This window comes from Drosophila mojavensis, unplaced genomic scaffold (assembly GCF_018153725.1).
Source record: "Drosophila mojavensis isolate 15081-1352.22 unplaced genomic scaffold, ASM1815372v1 contig_80, whole genome shotgun sequence".
NCBI lineage: Eukaryota > Metazoa > Arthropoda > Insecta > Diptera > Drosophilidae > Drosophila > Drosophila mojavensis.
Genome location: NW_025318906.1, coordinates 16,040,730 through 16,064,257, shown reverse-complemented (window position 1 = coordinate 16,064,257; position 23,528 = coordinate 16,040,730). Strand labels below are relative to the sequence as shown.

At 41.7% G+C, this 23,528-nt stretch overlaps 2 protein-coding genes across 6 annotated transcripts in view; both read right to left on the bottom strand.

The window, feature by feature from the left end:
* Window positions 1-104: 104 nt before the first annotated feature.
* LOC6580165 (TWiK family of potassium channels protein 7) lies at window positions 105-10,948 on the bottom strand. Of its 2 annotated transcripts, XM_015164125.3 has the most exons (4): window positions 10,317-10,948; window positions 7,821-7,918; window positions 7,597-7,765; window positions 105-1,188 (listed from the first exon to the last, which is right to left on the bottom strand). In XM_015164125.3, the coding sequence occupies exons 1-4, from the start codon at window positions 10,705-10,707 to the stop codon at window positions 179-181; spliced, it is 1,668 nt and encodes a 555-aa protein (XP_015019611.1). In that variant the 5' UTR covers window positions 10,708-10,948; the 3' UTR covers window positions 105-178. The 2 variants fall into 2 exon arrangements, with proteins under 2 accessions (XP_015019611.1, XP_002006025.1); XM_002005989.4 differs by lacking the exons at window positions 7,597-7,765; window positions 7,821-7,918; window positions 10,317-10,948 and adding exons at window positions 1,910-2,067; window positions 2,136-4,365.
* A 1,644-nt stretch (window positions 10,949-12,592) lies between these two features.
* Window positions 12,593-23,528, bottom strand: part of LOC6580163 (serine-rich adhesin for platelets) — a 41,461-nt gene continuing 30,525 nt past the window's right edge. For 3 of the 4 annotated variants that reach the window (XM_002005987.4, XM_032729566.2, XM_044010475.1), the window contains 3 exons: window positions 16,942-17,331; window positions 16,768-16,849; window positions 12,593-16,710 (listed from right to left, as the gene is read on the bottom strand). In XM_002005987.4, the coding sequence (XP_002006023.2) occupies window positions 13,601-16,710; window positions 16,768-16,849; window positions 16,942-17,331 (3,582 nt within the window). In that variant the 3' untranslated portion in view covers window positions 12,593-13,600. Of the gene's footprint in view, window positions 16,711-16,767; window positions 16,850-16,941; window positions 17,332-17,639; window positions 17,895-23,528 lie in introns of those variants that run through there. The other variant, XM_032729567.2, reaches the window with a different exon arrangement.

Below are 23,528 nucleotides of genomic sequence, written 5' to 3'. Positions count from 1 at the left end.
AATACCCAATTTCTTTGTCAACAGAGATTTTCTTTTATTTATTATAAATAATATTACACTAAATTATAAATTAGATAAGCAAATAAATAGATCTTCATAATGTATTTAAATAATTCGTATGCAGTTTCTTTCTTGTCATTTTCAGGTTATGTAAGACTCTCGTGATCAATCTTTATGCTTAGAAAAATCTATACTTCTTCTTTGCTTCTCCTTCGGACGGTGGAGGCGGCGTTTGTTGTTGTGGTTGTTGTCGGGGCAACAATGGAGGCGGCGTGTCCAGTGGAACTGTTGCTGGCGACAGGGGGCGTGGCGGACGCAATATCGATGTGAGCGGTGGGGTGGAATTGGTATTGGGATTAGCTGCTCCATTGGCCGATGTCTCGTGGCTATCCTCCTCGATGGGACCCAGGCGTGAGCCATGCACCGATGCAAACTCCGACGGCGTCTTCACCTGGGATCCGTCCCCAAACTCACTCGCCATGTTCATGCCAATGGTGGCGCCCACCTTGGCACTGGCTCGTTTGAAGTGATCGCTGAGCTTAATCTGGACCACATTGATGAACATGGAGGTCAGCGCGAGGCCGAAGATCAGATAGATCATGCTGACCATCACATAGAATGGATTCGCTGGCACCAGGTCGCCGAAGCCAATCGTTGACATCGAGATGAAAACGAAGTAGAACGAACCGAAGAAGCTCCAATCGCTCTCGATGAACGTGTAGCCGGCGCTGCCCAGCAGGATGTAGACAATCAGTAGCATCGTGGCCACCGATATGGGCAGATTGAATTCGTCGTCCACTTCGAAGGTTTCCAGATATGGGGACGTCGGTGTTTCCGGGTGGGAGGTGCCCAGTGATTTGCCCGCCTCTGCGTCGCCCTCGCCCTGCGACTCCAGTTCCGCAGCCGTTGCCTCCGTCATGCCGAAGAACATGCTCGGACGACGTATGGCCAGATCGTAGACCGTATTGAATCCCGTCATCGCATCCCGCACCTGCTGCTGCCTGCGTATTTGACGACACGACCGGGTGTAATAGACCCGCCTCACATACGCCCACAGGAACTTCACGCTGCGCGTAAACAGTTTGCCCAAATCAGCCAGGACGATCAGGAACATTGGAATACCGATGATCGCATAGATGATCGTCAGACCGCGTCCCACTTGTGTCTTGGGAGTTATGTGACCGTAGCCTGAAAAGAGTAAATCGATAGATAAGTGTTGTGATAATTAAGTATAATATATATATTAAATACAAATATTAACTTTTACTTAAATATAATTTTTTTAAATGCAATATACATATAAAATTTGATATAATATATACAATATAAAATATAAAATATAAAATATAAAATATAAAATATAAAATATAAAATATAAAATATAAAATATAAAATATAAAATATAAAATATGAAATAAAATAAAAATAAAATCGAAAAATAAAATATACAAAAGAAAATATAATTATAAAATATAAAAATAATCTCTGAAATATATAATAAAAAAAAAATACTAATAAAGTAAATAAAATATGATATGAAATTTCAAATATTAAATTTTAAATTTAATACAGAATATATAAAAAATTTAAAATATATAGAAAGAAAAATAGAATTTATAAATGAATTGTAATAAGAAGAAAAAACAATGTGAAAATTAGAAATATTTGTTTGCAAGAATATCAAGTCAATTCAAATCTTTCCTTAGACAGGCTTAGACAAACATGTACCTATACCTATACAAGTACATATACATATGCATGCGACATATACATATATAAGCCTTGACACAGCCTGCTGAGCATTCCATCTTATTGCAATGCTCATATCTCCTCTGTAATATTTGCTTAAGTAAACCCTTCATCTTCTCTAGCTTCCTTCCCCCCCTCCCTTGATTGTAGCCCCGGTTACCTATGGTTGTGACCACAGTCCAGCAGTATATAAAGCAATTGACAAAGTTGAACGACTTTTGGCCCGGAAAGCGACGCAAGCCCAGCTCGGCCAGCGTATTGAGCTCATCCTCGAAGGTGCGCAGCTTATGGCGCGCCAAGGACTTCCAGTCATCCTCTCTGGCAACAGATCGAAACAAAGATTAAATGCAGTAACTGGAGAAGGGGAAGAGAGGGGATTCGGGTACCTCATGTTGTGGCTGACTGTCCAGAGATTGTCAATGAAGTCACGCTTCACCTTGCGCACCTCGCACTTGTAAATGTCCTCGGACATGCCCTCCGTGTAGCGGAACATGAGACCGCCAAAGCCCAGCAGCAGGATTAGCAGAATGAAGTGAGCTATACACTGATTCCTCAGCAATCGCATCTCGGCCATGCGCACAGGGTAATCCAGCTTGAGGCGCCGCCATTCGTGTGCCGCCTCCAGGCGCAGATGACCCAGCAGAGACCTCGACTTCACCGAAGCAGAGGCCAAACCCGAGGCTGTCTCTGCGGGAATCACAGTTTGCGTTTTATCCACACGTGGCTTACTCCTGAATAGGTTGCCCAGACGCTTGAGCAGAGCAGGAGGCTTCTTCACTTCTGTAAGGATGGGCAGCTCTTCCTTTGTGTCTGCCTCCACTGGAGGCTGTTCATCGTCTTGTGGAACTATCGCCTGCTTCTCCACCAGCTTGGGCCTCTCGAGGCTGGCCTCACGCTTTGTTCTCTTTGGTCGCTCCAGACTGGAGCTGCGCTTAGATTCCGGCCTGGCTTCAGGCTCGTGCGCTCTCAGGCTATTGCTGCGCTTCACCTTCTCCTGCGTGGCCAGACTCCTGGCCAGCGCTGCCTCTGCCGCTGCTGCGCGCTCGGCTGCCTCCACATAGGCGCGACGCAGCTCCTCGCGCTGCTGCTCCTCGCTGAGCTTCACCTTCACCGGAGAATCGACGACTGTTTCGCCCACCTCCACGTATTCGGTCTTCCGGTTCAAGTGCTCCGCCTCGATGCTGCGCGGCTCCGGCGTCTTCGAGCGGCGCTGTGGACGCACGGGCGACAGGGAGCTGTTGCGGCTTACGGAGCGGCGCTCAGGTGGCTTTGGTGGTGCCTGCTGCGTGGTGGGTGGTGGTGGTGGTGCTCCGCGTATGGGCGCTGCTATATAACCAGGCATGGCCATGGGCTGTGCCGTCGTCTTGCGCCGCGTGAGCTGCTCCTCAGCGGTGTCCGCATCGGAGGAGCTGAACTGCGTGGAGGACTCCTCGTAGCCGCTGCTGCGATTGCGCAGCCGCACCGCGGGCGCCTCGTTGCGCTGCAGTCGCAGACTCTGCACGAGGCGACGGCGCTCCTCCTCGTCCTGGGGCAGCTGAAAACTATCGCTGATCTTGCGATAGTTCTGCAGCAGCCGTTTGCGCTCCTCGTGGTCCAGCTGCTGGCGATGGCGCAGCTTGTGCTCCCGCCGCTCCCGCTCGAACAGGCGCTTCTCCGCCTCGAAGCGCCGTCGCTCCTCCTCGAAGCGCAGCATATTCTGCTCCAGGCGGCTCAGCGAGTCATCACCAAGCCGCTGCCGCTGCTGCTGCTGCTGCTGTTGCTGCTGCGCTCTGTAGGACTGCGAGCTGCCTGTCAGCTCGCTCTCGCTGGACTCGTCCTTGTGGCGCGGCGAGGACAGGCTGCGATGCTGCTTGATCAGCTGATGCGCATCCGGACTGCTCAGCTTCTCCGCCTCGCGCGGCTGCGACTGACTGCGCGCCGCCGCACCCGCAAAACTTTTGTCCCGCCTGCGCAGTATTTTGCTCTCGTGCGCGGACATCGCCGAGCCGGGCGGACGTATCTGCATGCAGACATGCTGTGCCCGATCCTCATCCCGATTCCGATCCCGATCCCGATCCCGATCCCGATCCCGATCCCGATCCCAGCCGGCATCCCGCTCCAGCTGCACTGGCGGCCGGCTGTTGGCATCCGGCGTCTGCTCCCGCTGATTGCGTGGCATGCGTCGGCGATGCCGCAGTTTCACAGCATTTTCCATTTTCCGTGCTCCAGTTTCTTATTAATTATGCCAATTTACTCACTCTCTGCTCTCTCTCTATCTGTCTCTCTCTCTCACTCTCACTCTTGCTTAGTCTCTATACCATGGCTCTATTTTTAACATAGAGACTAGGCATTCATATTTATTTTCAACTGACCAAATGGAAAATTGTTTCAAATTGTAATTATATCACTTTTGCGTGCAAAACTCTTTGGCTTTGGCTGCTCAATAACTGAATTCACTCACAACTCTAATGCAGATATTTATTACATATTTCATTTCACATATGTATATATCTGTAGCTGATTATGCATATTTCTGATATATATATTCAAAAATAAATCCTCTATATAGCGCACGTCTATTGTATTCACAGCTCGCGCACTCGGCTACGACGTCGTCTGGCTTCCAACTGCCTGAGCAGCAGCCGGAACAAATATTCAAAATACAAAATCTTGTATACATTTTTCAAAATCAAAACTTGAACAACTTGGAGCATCAGCTGTTTATCCGGCTGACTATATACCATGTATATATATACTATATATAGCTTTGCACATATATATTTATATATATAACTGTTTATTGTATCAATCATAAATACATTTGCTGCTAATAACAATATGTATTTCTAGCAATTCATACAAATTTGTTAGCACTCTGCACACTATTTATGCCACGACTGTAGGAAAGCGCTTTGAAAGCTTTTTGCTTTTTATGCTGGCAGCCAAATCACGAACAGGCAGCGCTAAAATAATACATACACATGCATACAGTACGTGCCGTTTCATTAGGACTTTCATAATACGCTTTTTGTGTGTAGCAAATGCTAAATTAACATTATTAAAGACTGTTAATAATATTTATTTATTATTTATTTATTTATTTATTTTTTTTTAAGTTAATTCTATAGTCATTCGTCAAATATTCTTTGGCCAAAAATATTTCTTTTAAATTCTCTTTAAAAAGATTTTTAAAATTTTTGGAAGGTACATAATTTGCAGGCAATAACTAGCTACACATAAATTATAGATTCTATAATGTAAATCATTTTTAAGTTGCGACAAGTCATAAATCATTTTTAAGTTGTTTAAAATGCGGAAAACTCATATTTGTTTCATAACTAGAAATTTTCATTCTATACTGGAAAACAACTTGACGCAAAAATCAAGTAAAACTATGAAATTTTGTTTACCAAACTTGATCAGTTTTGTGTTGGCGTGTGTAAACTAATAATGAAAATTTAATAACATATTTTTGGTTTTATTTTAAGTGCTCATCAAATTTTTATAACGTGTCTGAGGTGGATACGCAGATAAATATATTTAATAATTAAGATTATGAGTCTCTAGGGGCGGATGGAAGTACGGGCAATAAATAATTTTTGTATTTGGTAAGGAATTTATGATTATGCAGCAACGGGAGTGGACAGAATGGAATGTGGTTAACGTTTGAAGAATCAACTCTTTATATAAAGAACTATTAATATTAGGTTATATTGTCTATAACAAAGCAAAAGTTGGAGAAGCACTGAAATCTAATTAAGCAACTGCTAATAATTTGCACTGGGTGACATTTTAAGGATAATTAATTTGTTGGAGTGATACCCATATATTCCATATGACCTATATAAATCCTTTTGTAATGGAAATATATAAATATTAGCAACTTTTATACTAGTATTAAAACTTTAGTATGGTTCCTTTGCAGTTAGATTATATACCAAATAAACCCTATATACACTGTATATCCCATATTCATATACCACATAGACCATATACATATGTATATAGGTAATGAATATTATTACCAGCCTTACTATTTCTACGCTTTGTTTATCTTAACTCCGTGATTTCATTCATGCTCTAGACTGATATTTCCTTCCGCCTTACGATTTCCGTTCTCCGCAGCTCTTCGCCCCATAAATGCTTTTTTCTGTGTTTTCAAATTCAATAAAATCGAACTCAATTTTCAAAGATATAGCAAATGGCTAATGACTATGGCTGTGCATAAAATGCTGTGCGAAAATTCAAATGAAAATTGAAAATGGAAAATTGAATTTATTAATTCATTCGATTCACTCAACGATCAACAGAACTTGTGACGTCATCTCGGACGGACATTCGTAAATAAATTTTTTGTTTGGCACTCGTAAACATGGCCCAAATGCTTAAAGCATTTATTGTCCAAGCAATTTGGCCACATACTTTGGCTGCGTATCGAAATTAGCACACACTTGATAGACGTGCTCCACTCCGACCACACGTGGCGTATACGTAATATAATTTATATATTTGCCAGCCAAGCCGATGACGGTTCGAATTCACAATAAACACTTTGCTGTGTGCGTGTATGTGTGTGTGTGTGTGCGTGTGTTTATTTTGATTTGCCAGAGTTTCAATAAAAAAATTAAAATTTTCGAAATGTATTTTTGGCATATGAAATGTTAAGTGAAAGACAGATTTATATATATATTAATATTATATATATGTTTGATTGAGTGAAAGCAATGATTCCTTGGAATTTTGTACTGTCTGTGTTTTTTTTTTTTTTTTTTTTGAGATGTTTTTTAAGAACGATGACACTTTTCCAAAAATTCTCAAGACAATTTAAATCTGCTTCAAATTCGTACGCAAGAACAGACGATAAATATATATCCTCTATATATATAGCTCTATTCTTTTCTATATAAATAACATGTGTATGTGAGGTACTTTCGCAAACGAAAACTATTTCCATTTCTTCTATTTTTTTTTTGTGTCACATACTTTTAGCACAAAATGTTGACACGTTCTTTAAAATATACATAAATATTTTCATATATATATATGCTACCTATATATGTTTGTCTCTTGTAAATACTTAACAACTTAGACAGTTTTTTAAAATAGGTCTTAATATATGAACAGCACAACGTGCAAATAGTAAAATAAATAAATGTCTATATATAATAATTGTGACAAATTTTTTCTTAATGATAATTTCCTATGACTAAAATTTATTTATATCCTAAACTCATTTAAATTGCGAATTCGTGTCTTTTATGTCTTTTATTAAGATGTGTGTAATAGACAGGGGAGGACGTGACTGGCGCCATATATATTTTTGATCCGAGTCAAGAGTCGTTGCTGTCCGCCTGACTGTTTGTCAGTCCGCCTGACTATTGAGTACGTCCGTCCGTCTATGTGCTTGTCTTTGAGTCTATCTGCCTGCTCAACAATCTATTTATTGTCTACCATTGGCTGTCCGTCCGTTCTTTTGTTCCCTTAACCTGTCTGGCTCTCCGCCCAAGTACCTATCCTTGAGTTTGTCATCTATCCATCTGCCTGTCCGTATGTTCCAGTTCCATCGTATGTATTTCCGTTCGTCTGTTCGACTCTTCGTACAGAGACGTGGATTTTCGACAAGTCAAAGAGGTCTATACGTATAGATCCTCTGAAAACTCATATAAAAAATCGGAGCTTCAGGCAATCTCATAAAAAAATTCGGGTTTCTTGAATCGTATTTTAGAAATAACCATAAAACATTCTTAAACATTAATGTAATTATATAGCCTAGGCTATTATAACTAGGTTTTGGATTATCTTCTAGTTGACAACATTACTCCCTATCTTACCATCACCTATTCAAATATATAGCTCTTATTCACTCACCTATTGTCGTATAGACCGTACAGCTGTATACCATGGCATTCCAAAAGGACCAAGGATTGTTTCTTCTAGCTTCCTCGTCTGTGGACAAATTCGAGCGCAGCAGCGACTCCACAGCTTCCTTATTCGAGTTCAGTATATTATTGACATAGCCATCCCAGTGATCTGTGTTCTGAATACCAACATTTCAATTAACATGTTTCATGAATTTCAATTGTCATGCCTACATTATACGTAATTGTTGTGTTGGCCAAGTCCAAGAGCTGCCTGAAGAATGCTCGCTTTTGATATTGCGCTGTCATTATTTCCAGTTCCGCTGGACCATCTGTAAAAGAGATGAATATGTTAGTAAAAAGAAGTTTATGGAGTATAATAAAAAACTTAGCTTATATTTTTTAAATAAATTATAAATTGAAAACAGAGCTCATTTTTATATTTAAAATAAATAAAATAAGCAAAGGTTATTCATATAATAATGTCTCATAATAATAATAATATGATACTTCCTCGCATAGCTGCCTAAATTCTTCGCTTTTCAGAATGCCGTATAAAAGACAAGAAATACTAGATCGCCTTAGCACCGACCCAGAATATGCACATAAATATATATTTAAGTTATATATGGGGTCAAAGATACGTAATGCTGCATTTCTCCAAAAATAAATGATTTTCATAACGAATTTCTAGGTAAGAAAAATGTGCTGTTAATGCTCTTTCAGAATATATAAATGTATTTATATATACGATATACATTTATATACTTTTGCTATGGGGTCCAAAATGTCTATTTTAATGTGCATATACTTTTGGCATATTTATTTTAATGTTAATATTTTGTGCAGGTAAATATAAATGCATAAAGCTCATTGAACTTATTGATTTTTATACAGAATTCTACATATATTTTCCCAGTAAATGAAATAAGTTTTTGTCAAACCGCATGCAGAGGTTCATATAATAATTTTATGACATCCTAATGATTTTTCCTAAAAAAAAACCTAAACATATTTTGTGTTATGCTAATTTTAGCAATAGATAAATTGAAATTAAGAGAATGGAAGGGATCTTTAAAGGAAATTTACTCATTATCAATCATCTAAAATGATAATATGATTAATAATGAGATTTTGAATAATGACTCATTATATCAATTGTCCATTTCATTATCCTAAAAGAGTATTTCACTGATTATTTCTAGGCTTAATTAGTTAAGTAAATACTAGGTTTTGACAACTGATAAGTGAAACTAAATAAGAACTCATATTCATCCACATAGTATACATTACGCCTTGTAGACAGAAGAAAACATTATCTCATAGACTAACTAAATTGAGACATTAAAGTACTACATAGATTCTATTATCTGCATTTTATAGTCACTTATATTTATATCAAAGATTTCCGAACGCATTTTCTGACTTAAGCTCTGCAGTCATAAACAAAATATGCATTTCAAATGAAATCCTATCTGAAAATCATTTCCCTCAATCGATTAGCTGCAATTATTGTGCTGCTCTTGCTTAAAATTAATCATCTTCTTGGCCAATTGTTTATGCCAAACAACTTTCTCAGCCCTAGCGACGATTCTCCATGATTCATATACCTCTAGAGCTATGTATTTGTATATAAAATACATATATATATATATACATATGCATGCTTCATTGTTTTATAGCCTTTCCAGCGCTCGTTGACTTAATTACCTATCTTTGTATATATGTATCTATATATATATATATATATTGTTCCAAGACATCGAATTCAGTTTGAATCGAGTATGAATTTTACGATCCAGCATGTTGCCATAGAAACAGCTTTATTTGTATATTTTCCTTAGTTCCTGGTTTGGTTAGACTATTCTCAAAACAATTGCTTAAGTGCTTGATAAGCAAACAAATCATCGAAAAGATTGTTTATGCGGACGTGACTGGTTCATCTCCTGAAAGATGCCGAGGTATTTCGGCTATTGATATATTTGAGATCATTTACTTAGATCAGATCAGAGATTATCAATGAAGTACTTTTATCTGTTATTATTAATTGAGTATAAATTACTTTGATTTTCTTTTCTATTTCAGCTCCTTTACGTCACGAGATCATTAATTTAGTACACTGATCTCTTTGAAAATCTCTCTTCTGTTTGATATATGCTTTCCTACCCCTTTTGTCTATCATAGATCAGATTTACTCTGAGGTCAATGAATATTTAAGGTCATCCAATTTCTCTGATAATCTTGAAGATCACGGATGTTTTGAGCATAGATCTGATTATCAGAGACAATATTTTACATATATTCATATATTGTTATATTTATATATTCAGATCTATATTAGATCTATGCTCAGAACATGATCATATATTCGTTTCCTATATTGAGGGACTTTAATCTAATTGACTCTCAGAGATCATCTAATCTGCTCTATTTGAATAATGCTAATCATATACATATGTATATATGTAAGTTAATTGTAATCCAATTAGCTTGACGATCAAAGATCATTGATCAATGATACTTATCTATAGATTATTAATAATTAATCTTTACTTTTATATTTTTAGCATATCACAGATCACCCATGTAGTTAAAGATCTTCACACCTACTTCACTATAAAAGATCAACTATTCTGGGGATCATTTATACATTTCTGTCTATGATCTGATTCACTTGACTATCACAGATCCACTTTCATATGCCTTTCATCCTTCATCATCTCCACTTACGTTCGACAGTTTGAAATAGTTTTGCCCCACCAATGTTGTAGAGGGCGAGTATTATCAGCAGAAACATGTGTGTGAACCATCGTCTGGACCACTTGCTGAACTTGTTGTACATCGAGAAGGTGAATTTCTCGCCAAAACTCAGGCCGGACTTTGTGAGATCAAGGAAGCCCTCGTAGCCTTTGGTCATGAAGTTCCCAGGGCCAAAGGGATTCGACATGGGCGGCCAATTGGGAGCCGTGTAGTTGGTCATTGAGGTGTGCAGCTGAGCACTTGGCGGTACCGGAGAGGTGCCATAGTTGTTCTGTATATTGTGAATGTTGATGCGCGGCGGCCGATTGGAGCGACGCGACGGCGGCGGAGTGCTCGGAGTTGCAGTTTGTTGTGTTTGCATGATTTCACCAAATATATATCTATTTGTATATATATATATATTTACTTATTTAGTATATGTACTTTCTTAGCTGCTATAATTTCAACACATGACACTCTTCACGCTCACGCTCTCGGCTAGTCCATGCGCTTGCTTGGTTGGCTAGCACATATTCGTATTATTTTAAACTCAATGAGCGCACAGATTTCTCGGATCGCTGCCGTCCGTCTCGTTCTTGATTTAAACTCAAACTAATGAAGGCACCCAGCGTTCTGTGTCGAATCTCGGCGATGCGAACGAGCGAGCACAGCTGTGACGACACCGTCAATGGATGGCATGGGCCATCCATGAGGTCATCGGCTGGCCGTGCGGCGCTTAGCTGTTGCTCCAAACGATCTCTTAACGATTTGTTGCTGTCTCTACTTATTATTTATTTTGTTTTTGTTTTTGTTATTCTTTCTTTCTGGCCATCGGCATTTCTTGTCAACAGCAAGCAGGAATAAGACGGATTAAGTAAATTTGCCAAAATGAACTTGAACTGACTTTAGCAGCTATGAGCAGGAGTCCAGTTGGCGATGCCAGCTTCTTAGCTAATTAAACCCGAGTTATTGTGAATCATCATCATCATCAAATTATTTAAATTATATTCCCATGAAAGCTAATGCGTAAATTCTGTCTATGCATACATATACATATAAAGTATGTATGTATGTATTTAACTAATATATAAGCCAAACTACAAATTGTTATTTATATATTTATTCTGGTTTTTCTCATTTATTCAGCGCTTGACACTAATGAATTCCAATTTTTCCTCATTTATTTTTTGTGCTTTAACAAAATTTGTACAAATATATTTATATATATATAAATTATATTATATATAGACTTATACTCCCACCATAAACCAAAAATAATTAAACTCATTGCATTTGGCATCTCTTTTCCATGGCAACTTGATCGGACATCAAGGCTTTTTATTCTAATTGCAATTTTTGCAAAGCTGCAAAAATATGTGAATAGCAAAAGCGCAGAATATATGTATGTATGTATATGAGGAAAAGTAAGTAGATGGCTGAAATGGGGATTTTAAAAATAAATAAATCTATATGCATTTTTGTCAGAGAGCTTAAGATTTCATTCTCTTTATAAGACTGATAAAGTTAAAAAAAAAAAAAATAAATAAATTATTAAATCATATTCCCAACATCACTAAAGCTAAAGTTTCCAAAAATTTGGCATTCATTTTCACGTTTGCATCTTTTTTTTTTATAATTTTGTTTATTTATTTATATTTTATATTTTTGGAAAGCTGCGCCAAATTTTAGCAAAACAATTATTTGCTTTTCAAAACACAGAGAGGGGAAATTCGGCAATATTTTATGATGAAAGCAACTAGTTTGCCTAGAAATATACAAACGATATATAGATATATCAATTATGTATTTAAATTATGATATCCGAGACAGCAATGAATTGTCATACATTCATAATATGATATAAATTTTCATGTAGTTAACTACTAACTAATAGTTCAATTAAGTTAAATGGTATTTATTTATATGCAAACATCAGGGAATATACATACATATATTTGCTAAATCATATAAGCAACCTAGACGCTTTTTATATTATAGATATATATTTAGATATAGAAAGATATAGTACTTACCTTTAAGATTATATAGTAAGATAGTTCTCTTCATATGCTAACTGAGTAAGTACGCCGACTTGGGATCTATTTAAGAACTTGAATTCTGAGGTCAAGCAAAGTCAACTGTTAATAGAACCGGAAGAGTCTCAAAAAAAGCTCTACAGAAAACATGCCCAGTTATAAACGGCACAGGCGTGAGCTCAACCCTAGAGTTAGACTTAAAAGCTAGTAAAAGATGAAAACACTTGTAAATTGATTTCCGTTGTTTAACATTCAAGTATTTCGTTTTTATTTGTATATGTTGAAATAGATGCTCCGCGAGCGTACAGGTTAATTAAATTTGATTGTATATATATATAGATATATCTCATATTTGTCAGTATATTATATGCGCTCAATAGTTGATAACTATATATATATATATATATGTATATATAGAATTTACACAAACTTGAACAGTTTTTCATAAGGTTTACAAAGCCCAAAAAAGATTTTTTTCACAATTATGTATATATATCGTTTTAAGTTTTTTAGTTTTTTTTTTTTTTTTTTTATATTGCTATGAAAATAATAGATTAAATGCTATTACAGATATTATTAGAGTTGTTACGGAAATTGATCCTGTTCAAAAGCTCGCATTTGTCTACACATTAAGTTGCTTACATTAGATAGATAGTTAGTTAGAGAGAGAGGGAGAATATCAGCTTTACAGCAAATCAAGATCAGAGCTGTTCGTAGAATATCATAAGGAATTACTATTATTATTTGTAAATTTAACTCACAGTCCTTCAAGTTGTCTGTTCTAGTTTTCAATTACATTTTAATTTTTTATTTTATTTATTATTATTATTTTTTTTTATATAAGATTTTGACGTGCACTAACACAAATGAAACGCAAAAACTATATATTAACGGTAAGCCAAACAAACTAATCATTTTGAAGATCGATCGAAGACGCAACTCGTTTCTTTGGATGGGCTCAAACAGCCAACTCGTTTAATATGTACTAACATGATTAATATTAATATTATTATTCTTGTCCTTTCCTTGTCTAACTCTTCTTTTTTTGTTCTTTTTCTTTTGTGTTTCTTTTCTCTACTTCTTTTTAGTCATTAGTTGTTGTCGTTTGCTTTAGAGTTGTATTCGTTTACACTACTACTAGAGAGCATCACTAGATAACAGAGCATCAACAGCAGGTACCGCGATTCTGTTAGTTAACAGCGCTCACTCTGTCGTCGCCACTGTTAGGCTAACAGTGGTTTATTTGAGCGCCTCCTTCACACGCTGCTCCCACTCTGCACGTCGCTGGTGAATGCCCTTAAATTCGCCCACTGTTGCGGAGCGCTCTATGGGCTTGGTGGGCGTGGCATCTGTATCTGTTGCGACAATTGTTGCTGCTGCCGCTGCTGCTGCTGCTGTTGTTATTGCTGTTGTTGCTGGCTTCAGCTGCAGTGAGTAGCGCTCGCTTGCCGGCTTGCTGCTGGCATTGTTGGCCTTGTTGATGTTGTTTTTGTTGTTGCTGCTGTTGCCGATGTTGTTGCTGTTGCTGATGTTGCTAATGTTGTTGCTGTTGACTGTGGCATTGCGCGCATTGCTCACCTTTATGGGCGGCAGATTGGACAACTTCTGTGGCGCCGACTGCACATTGTTGTTGTTGTTGTTGTTGTTGTTGTTATTGAGATTGCGAAAATCCGCCACAGTGCTGCGATTGCTGCCGGGCGCCTGGGCGTGAGTGTGGCTGTGGGCGTGGCCATGTGCATGACTGTTCGACTGGACCAGCTTCGTCGGCTCATTGTTGGGCGTCAGCTTGTCCAGCTTCTCCTCGCTGTTCGACTGGTTCTCCTTATCGCTATCGACGCTCTGGCTGCCATTGCACATCTTCTTGTGATTCGCCACGGCCACCTGAGCCATGGCCACCACATCATCATCCTTCACCTTGAGTGAACGACGTGCAAAGACCTTCATCAGCTCCGGCGTGGCATCCTCCTGGCCCGTTGAGTTCGCATTGCCATTCACATTGGCATTAGCATTAGCATTGGCATTAGCATTGCTATTGCCATTGATGCTGGCAAAGGATTTCTTGCGCAGCACCACGCCATTGCCATTGCCATTGCTGGCATCCGGCCCACTGGGCGTCACTGGTGTGGTGGGCGTAACTGGGGGCGTGGCCTCGCCAATCAGCTTCTTGCGCTCCGTCAACTTGCGCTCCGCCTGCGACTTCTCCTCATTGAGAAACAGACGCTTGCGCTCCTCCAGCGAGAGCCGATTGGCATTGCCATTGGCCTTCTCCTGCTCCACAGCCTCCGCCGTTGGCCTCGTCCCACTGCTCTTTGGTGTGCCGGGCGTCGCGAGCAGCTCGCTGCTGCCGCCGCTGCAGCTGCAGCTGCTGCTGCTGCTGACATAGCTGGCGCGCAGGCTGCTGGCGCTGGCGGCCCGCTGCTGCTTGGCCAGCCGCAGCTCGGCTGGTGCTGGCTGGCTAATACTGGGTGACGGCTGGGCGGGACTGGCGGGACTGTTGTTGGCACTGCTGAGCGGCTTCGTGGGACGCTCGACTATGTGAATGCTGCTTGCGCTCTCGGCGCTGAGGCGTCGCATGGACAGATCGTCGCTGCTCTGGCTGCGCTCAGTGGGCGTGGCTGGCGACAATTTGACATTCTTGGCCAGCACCAGATGATTGGCCTTGCTGTGCAGCTGTGCCGGATCGACACGATTCAGCTGGATCTTCATAAACTCGGGCTCTGCCTCATTTTTCGTATTGCGTGGCGCGCCCTTGCTGGGCGTGCTTGGTGGGCTCTTGGTCACTGGACTAGCGCACTGGACTGCCTCCTTGCCGGGCGAGCCCAGGGCAATGCTGGATGTCGTCGTCTGCTTCAGCTCCAGCACCTTGGGACGTTGCGGCGACTTCTGCTCCCCAACTGCGCCGGATTTGCGCAGCAAACTGACCATCGGCGACTTGACAATCAGATCGATGTTCTGCTCGATCTCCGAGATGTTCGCCGGGCCCGGACTGGGCACCAGCAGCGTGGAGCTGCGCTGTGGCGAGACCTTCGCCTGCCCACTGGCCAGCTTGCCCGTGGACTCGGCTCGCGCCTGCAGCAGCTTATTGTCGTTGATCTCAAAGCCCAACGAGACGCACTTGCCATTCGGTGATATGGGCGACATGGGTGAACGAGGCGACTCCTGCTGCTGCTGCAGCTGCTGCTGCTGCTGCTGCTTGTAGTAGGCGGGCGGCACACGGAAGCTGATCGATAGATCCGGCAGGCTGGGCATATTGTTGTGCATCGCTGCCGACTCGTTGGCCACGTGGCGCTCCTCCTGATAGTTGCGAAAACTGCGCGATTTCTCGACCGTCTTGCGCTGCTTCTCCTCGTAGTACAGCGGCGAGGGCTCGTCCGTGCTGGTCTCCAGCGAGTTCGAGGAGCTCGAGTGCTGGCCCATCGAGTCGCTGGACCGCGACAGCTTCTGCTGGAACGCGCTCAGCCCGACAATGCGTGGCTTGCGCTCGAAGTGCGTTGTGCTGGCCTCCGCTCTGAGCTGCGCCTGCTCCCGCACCAGGGCCGTCGACTGGAAGGTGTCGTTGCCGCGCGAGCTCTTGGACAGCAGATTGGTGACGTCGCTGTCGCTCGTCGGCAGCGGCTTGTCCAGGCCAGCGCCCAGCTCCTTGGGCAGGTAACGCTGGCGCGCCGCTGGCCCCGACTTGGGCTTCACGGCGGTGGGCGGCTGCGGCTGGACACCGTAGTTGCTGACCAGTGCGTTGAGTCCGTGCTTGCCCTCGTTATGAATCTCGCGCTTGATGATCTGCCGCGTCTCCTGTATGTTCTGCTCGTGTGAGGTGGCGCTGCGCGATTTGCTGGGCAGCGGCACCGGCTCACGCGCCGTTGCCTCCAGGCAGGAGGTCGAGATCTGCAGTTTCTTGGCCAGATTCTGGTGGCTGGTGTCCACATCCTCCAGGCCATCGTTGGCACGCGCAATGCTGCGCTTCGAGTTGCGCTGCATGAGCCGACGCAGAAATCCGTGTTCGCTGGACTCCGTTGTGGCTGTGGCTGTGGTCACATCATCGCCATCCGTTGACGACTCGCCACGCCCATCGAACAGCGCATTGGCCGCCTTAAAGGTGAGCGCACGCAGCCCAAACGCCTGGGAGGACGACGTGGATGTGGATGTGGACGAGGATGTTGTTCGCTCGCTGCTGCTGCTGCTGCTGCTGATATTCGTAATCGTTGAGCTCTTCTGCTCGATTGTCTTGGAGTGGCTCCTGCTGCTGCTGGTGGTGTTGGTGGTGTTGTTGCTACTGTTGGCAGTGGCTGTTGTGGTGGCAGACAGCGAGCTGCCCGGAGGTAGAGAGCGCGTCTTTGTTTTAAGATCCATTTCTGCAAAGAGCGAGCATTAGCTACTGTTACTCAATTGGCAATGTTATTTATGCTTACCCTTAACAGCCCGCAAGCTGGGATTGGGCGCCTGAGTCAGCTGCAGCTTAATTAGCTCCTCGTTGGCCTCAGGTATTGAAGTCTAGAAAGAAAGTCATATATATTATTTATGGTCGGGTTTACTTAGGGGATATATCATATACATACATATATATTCATTCTCTGCTGACTTACCTCTAGCGTCCTTCTGTGCTGCCGCGTGGGCATCTTCTTCATGGGCCGTATGGCCATTTTGTGTTTGGCCGCAGCATGCGAGAGCCGATGTCGCTCCACGCCCACGGCATCCACGTCGTCGTCCTCCTCCTGTCGCTCGCGCAGCACCACCGAACCGAGCCCGTTGTCCGCGTGCTGCCTATGGCCTTGGCTGCTGTCCTCGCCATCGGTGCTGTTGACGCTCAGCAGGCTCAGGGAGGACACCTCGCGTGGCTGATAGCCAGCCACCTTGCGGCTCTGCCCGGCGGCCGCATGACGCTGCGGCGAGACGGGGCTGCGCGGCAGGCCCAGATCCTCGTCCGAGGCATCGGGCCTATTTCGACGCTTGCGCAGCACATCTGTTAGCTCGGCCTGCCGAAGGAAATAACCGTTATTAATATGGAATATATTTAGATATATTTTAAATATAATTTTTATATTTGTTTTTATAGTTATTTAAATCCAACTCTTGGCTTTACCCAGCTCTTCCAGCGAAAGACTAGGCGTGCACGCAGGCAACTGCGACTGAGGCGACTCTCGCCTCCTGCTGCTCCTGGCAGGCGCATTTTGAACGGATTCTGCTTAAAGTCAATCATTTCGACAGCCTCTACCCGGAGACGAGGCGTCAAAAGACCGTTTAGCCTTAGATAAGAGCTCTACTTGAATATTGTGGGTCTTACCGAAAACGAAAGCTGAAATGGATTGCTTTGAATGTTGCGGCTGCCCGCACTTCCGGCTACCATTTTGGATCAATTGAGATGCAACGAAATGTAGCTTTTCCCTCCAACACGCTCGACAATTAACTAATAAGGGCTATTGTTACGAGGCAGCCACACGCGATCCAACAAACAAATTTCACTTTCTTGCCACAACCCAGAGAGACTCCGAGTGAGATAGAGAGACGATGTGAGCGCGACCAAGTGCAATGTGCAACTAAAACTGAATTGTGCCGAGGCAGGGCAGGGCAGGCAAATAGACGAACGATGGTTGGACGGATGGACGGACGGACAGCTGGCGGGGCAACAGGCAGCAAGCAGCATATGCCGCATAAACAGCACCCTCAACAGCAGATGTGGCCATAACAATGCCATTGCATCGGCCTGTGAAATGCTATCTCAACGACTTTTAACTAGTCGAACACATAATTGGGCGCTACGCGCAGGCAGCGCTGGGAAATCTGTTTATTGTCATCGGCAATGGCATTTCAAGGGTAAGGCAACTCGAATAAACAAATGCAACAGCTTTCCCCTCGCGACCCAACCTCTCTCTGTTTAGACTCTTCCTTATGCTCCAACTTCAGTTTCTTGAAATAATCAGCATATCTCTCTCTCTCTCTATGAGACTGCGTCACCTATCCCCTCTCTATATATCTTTCTCTCTATCTCTCTCTCTTTATCAATCTCTCCCTATTTAGGCACTTCCTTATGCTCCAGCTACAGCTTCTTGAAATAATCAGCATCTCTCTCTGTATCTCTGTCACACACACTCCCTCACTTACCACCTCTCTCTGTCTCTGTCTCTCTCCCTCTCTCTCTTCGTCAATCCCTCCATATTTAGACACTTCCTTCCTCCAAGTACAGCTCTAGTTTCTGGCACTAATCAGCAGATCTCTCTCTCTCTCTCTCTCACACACACACTCCCTCACTTACCCTCTCTCTCTCTTTCTCTTGCTCAACCTCTGACTATTTTTAGAGCTCCGCTAGACACTTTGTTGACTTCAGCTTCTTGAACTAATCATCATATATATCTCTCTCACTCTCTACCCCTCCATTATCTCTCTCTATTTATATAGCTCCGTTAGACACTTCGTAGACTCCACAGCTCCAGCCTCTTGAATTAATCAGCATCTCTGAGGCATAACGCGTGGGGAGCACGCTGCACTTAAGGCAGCATAATTCCTGTCTATTTTAAACTATTTTCGTCCATGTTTCTAAGGATTTCATGCGCTTAGGTTAAAGACCTCGTTCCTCAAATTATATACAACCGAAAATTTGAAAACGCATTTTAAGGCGAGTTCAATACACCCGATACTCAATCGCATCCAATAATTCAGCAAAAATGTTTCCAATGGAGAGTTTCATAATACCTGCTCGAGCAGGTAGCACGTCCTACATATAGGAAATCCACGGCTATTCTCAACATCGCAAAGGTAGCTGCGGCGGCTACCTGAATGGTCGCTGGCTCGTCACATTTCATGATTTATTGGCACACTTTGCCGAGTGGGCCAACTCGTGGCCAGTGGCCAGTGGCCAGTGACTTGGCTTGGCTTAACATGCAACTAGCTGGGCTAACCGCCGCCTGCCACAGATTACAACAGCTCAGCCGCCAGCTGTGTGCCACGAGCGTGCAGCAGGTGTAAGACAACAAAATATTAAAGGTAGAGCTAAACAATTTACTGACTCATTGCGATTTAGCAAGCTTTTTTCCTATATATAAAATGGAAGACGAAAAGGGAGATGCACAACTAAGAATAAACTTTAGCGCAGACTGCTGCACTAGGAGATACCCTGTACTCTACGCATACATATGTATGCGATATGTACGATATGTATCGTATGTATATGTAAGGACGATAAAAACAATAATGATTTTATTGTACGGAAATGCAAAGTGATTTTAAAATCTCTAACGTCTCGTTACGTATAACAAGAGCTGTAATTAAATTAATTATATCAATTTATCGATTTTCATCGATAAGGAAATGTTATTGCTTATCAAATATATTTATAATAATTATATATAGTGTGGAATAAGTCTTTAAGTCGACTCTTTAGCTTTTTTTAGTTTATGAGCTCGACATTTATCGATATTAAGAAATTTTACGCGGAGCTATCGAAAAAAGAATAATTAATTCTTGCTATTTATGCTATACACGGGTATAGAATTCAAATTGCAGTCTAAAGCTTTTGTGGTTTACGGGATCGATGCGTTCATATGGACGGAGGTAGAGACGAACATTGCTGAATAGATTAAGCCTGCAGATGTGATCAAGAGGCGGTCTGTTACGCCTTCTGCCTATTATTAAAATTCTCAAAAGTTTATTATAGCCTTATATCCCATATTTAGAGAGCTTAGGGTATACAAAATATATTATCTCCTCTAAACAAAATACTAGATCAGTCTTATCTTTAGCAGTTCTCATCCAAAGTAAACTCTTTTGGCATTCACAAATATTAGCTCGATCAGCTTTAGCTGCATACGGAAAACGCCGAAATCGCATGTAAATCAAATGTTTATGCAATATGCAAGTCTACCAAACGGGAAGTCTGATTTACCAAAAAAAAAAAAGAAAAGATAAATAAGCATATGAAATTGTGAATTTGGGTCGTTGCAATTGGATTGGCTGATGTGAACGTTTGATTCGGACAGTGTGGGGCCAAAAAGTCCTACGGGCTAGGCAAATGCAAACGGGTTTAGTGCATCCAGTTTCTCATCTCTCGTTCTCTCCAGCAGGCCAGACTACTGCCTGATAGCCAGGCAATTAAAGTAAAGCGTGTGAATTGACGTTGCATGTTGTCTCCAAGCTCCATTGCTCCATGTCTCCCCCCTCCCTCCCATCCGCTAACTGGCTGTTGATGTGTGTCTGCCCAGGCTCCAGCAGCCTCGTTCGCTAGCGCAATGCAATGCGTGTTACCGTGTTACCATATGGCTGTCATCAAATGGACATTTCTTCGGTCGTACAGTGAAAATTGAATGACTGCGTCGCTTGTCGTTTCTCGTTCAATTGCCCCCATTATGGACATCAACTAGATTTCTTTCTCTTTCTACTTATATTTTATCTAGAGTCTTTGCGAGAGAGGGTCTCACTCTGTCTCTATATCTCTGTCTCTCCATTCAAACTGGTTATAGCAAGTCTTGTCCAGGCTTAAGCGCTTCTAGAGTCGCAGGAAACTGAAGCCTTTACCCTAATTAACCAAGAGACCCAACTATGCCTAATTGCTTATAGAATGTGGCTTTCCTAGATAATTAGTTCAATTATGATGTTTGCTTGGGTTGAAAGCAGTTTATCAATCCAGCTGTAGAAGCTTATCGTTTGATATTTTTTATATTTTTTCTCTATAATTTAAAACTCTGCAAAGATTAATTTTGTACATCTAAAAGATTCAGTGGAATTTTTGCGTCTGATTCATTTTATTCTGTTTTGAGCTCTTTAAGCTCAACTCTTTTTAATCCCATCATTCTATACTATCCAAACTCGTTTAATCTGCGTCTTAGATATTATATTATTTCATTAATATGTAAAGCTCAAAGCAATAATTTTTAGTCTATATAAAATTATCTGTATATCAGAACAGTTCTACAAAGTAAATTTTGTTCTTGACTCATATATTATTGATTTAATAGCTCCAAATACCTAAGCTTAACAAGCCATCTCTTTCTCATTTCATTTTTCCTCTCTTTATTTTCAAAATTTTAAAAATAATTTCTCGGATGTTATTATGAAATCTGTTGTATTCTCGATGGTTATACCTAAATATTCTCTGAAATCAATTTTTTTGTTTAAAGATCACGAATTTCTTGATGGAGTTAAAGATTGGCAGCTTCCAATACTATGCTATACTCCCCCCTCTCTCTCTCTCTCTATCTATCATCAAAACTTAAGTGCAGAACAAGTCTTATTCACTGGAATCAAAATCATCATCAAAATATTCTATAAATGATTTATGCCCATATGAATCATATATATATTCCCCGCTAGATATCTAGCTCTCTCGGGCTAGCGATAAGAGATGTCACAATATTCAAGTAGACGAGCTTTTTATCTACAATCGAAACACAAAAGGCACAGTTCTCACACACACAATGAAATACACCAGAGACTTCTTTCTCTATGTAATAGAACTTTTTCACTTTGGCAATTTCGAAATTCTATTTATTTAGCCATTGAATAGAGTTTAGTTTCTTGCGCGCAGCGTTGTCGACGTCTCGTAGCAAACTGATTTAGCGGAAAACTTAGCAGGAGTTCAATAGCATAGAAACAGAAAAGAAATGCAATGGATTTGCTGCTAACCAGGTTGGCAAATAAGCCGACAACTGGACTGCGAGAGAGAGAGAGAGAGAGAGAGAGAGGGATGAGAGGAGGGAGGATGGTACGAGCAGAGAAGCGGCTAACTGACAGTCAAGTGGAAAAAGTGGAATAACAAGAAGCAGCAACCGGCGATGGGCGAATGCAGCCGAGCTGCAGGCAGCAGTAACTCGTTTGGCCAGAAATTGAAGAAGCATTAGAAGCCGAGGCGGACGCCCGTCGACGAGGGAGCGAAGCCACACATTGCCACGCGCTGCTCCAAAAGAGTAGCCCCCAACCGCATGCCCACGCCCCCTCCGCAGCCCCCTGTCACTCTGGCACTCTGGCAGCTGCAGCTAGTCGAAGCAAGTTGTCTAACTAACAGTAACCGTCCGATAGCTGCCGGCTATGCAGTGGCTTGGGGGCATTTGACTATTGCACTGCAAAGCCACACAACGGGCGCCCCAACTGGGGGGGGGGGACAGCCTCTGCATTTCTTCTGCTCACTCGCTGATTATGCAGTCGAAACTGGCGCGGACGTCGACACCAAAGTTGGCTTATGCAACTGCAACTGCAAAGTCAAGAAACAAACTCAAGCGACGTCAGATCACATCCAGAGAGCTGCTGAGTGGGTGACCTACTCTAGCGATACCCTGTAAATGAATACCATGATATGAATGAATAATATAGTACGAGTCAACTCAATAAAGAACTGCTGCTGATATATTTAGAGTCTACCCTATAATTTAAAAAAATACGATTTACTGTTCAAAGGATACCCTGTAAATACGAGTGATTTTCAGTTTTGCCAAGTGATTCAATATACAATGATGAAAAGTTTAACTAAAATTTTAAATGAGATTTAAAGAGAACTGTTCTGACTATACCCTGTAATTAATTGATTCATATGATTTGCTTATCAAACTCAGCTCTATTGCAGAATTGACCTACATTAACAATACCCTGTAAATAAGACTGTTTTTTAGTTTTGCGAAAAGAATTAATATACAAGGATGAAACTTGTAAGTAAAATTTTAAATCAGCAGCAAAAAGAAATGGCCTAGCTATACCCTGTAATTTGGAAACATATGAATGAATGAAGCCCTGTAATGTGAGCCACAATGATTTGCTCTACAAATAGAGCTTAAATCAAGAAACTATAAACAAAACGAAAAACAAACACGACATGCTCTGGGTATACCCTGTAATTTAAGCTAGAATAGTTTGCTTAAAGAAAATCTCTATTAGCAGAGATAACCCCATATGCTTTATCATTTTAAAAGATAAATATGGTAAACCTATACCCTATAACTACTTCAATTGCCTCTCAAATTGATTATTCCATGTTGAGCAACAAATCTGACTCGCGCTGATCATCAATAGATCCATTAACAGCTGCTCACACCCTGTACGGGCGATACCCTGTAACTTGAACTGCAACTCAATTGAATGCACGTTCACAGATTTGACGACTTCCCAGATGACAAACAATGTTGACTGGGTCGATGACCAATTGCATTGATGCCACCCCAGCCCATGGCTCCATGACTGCTCCATATGAAAA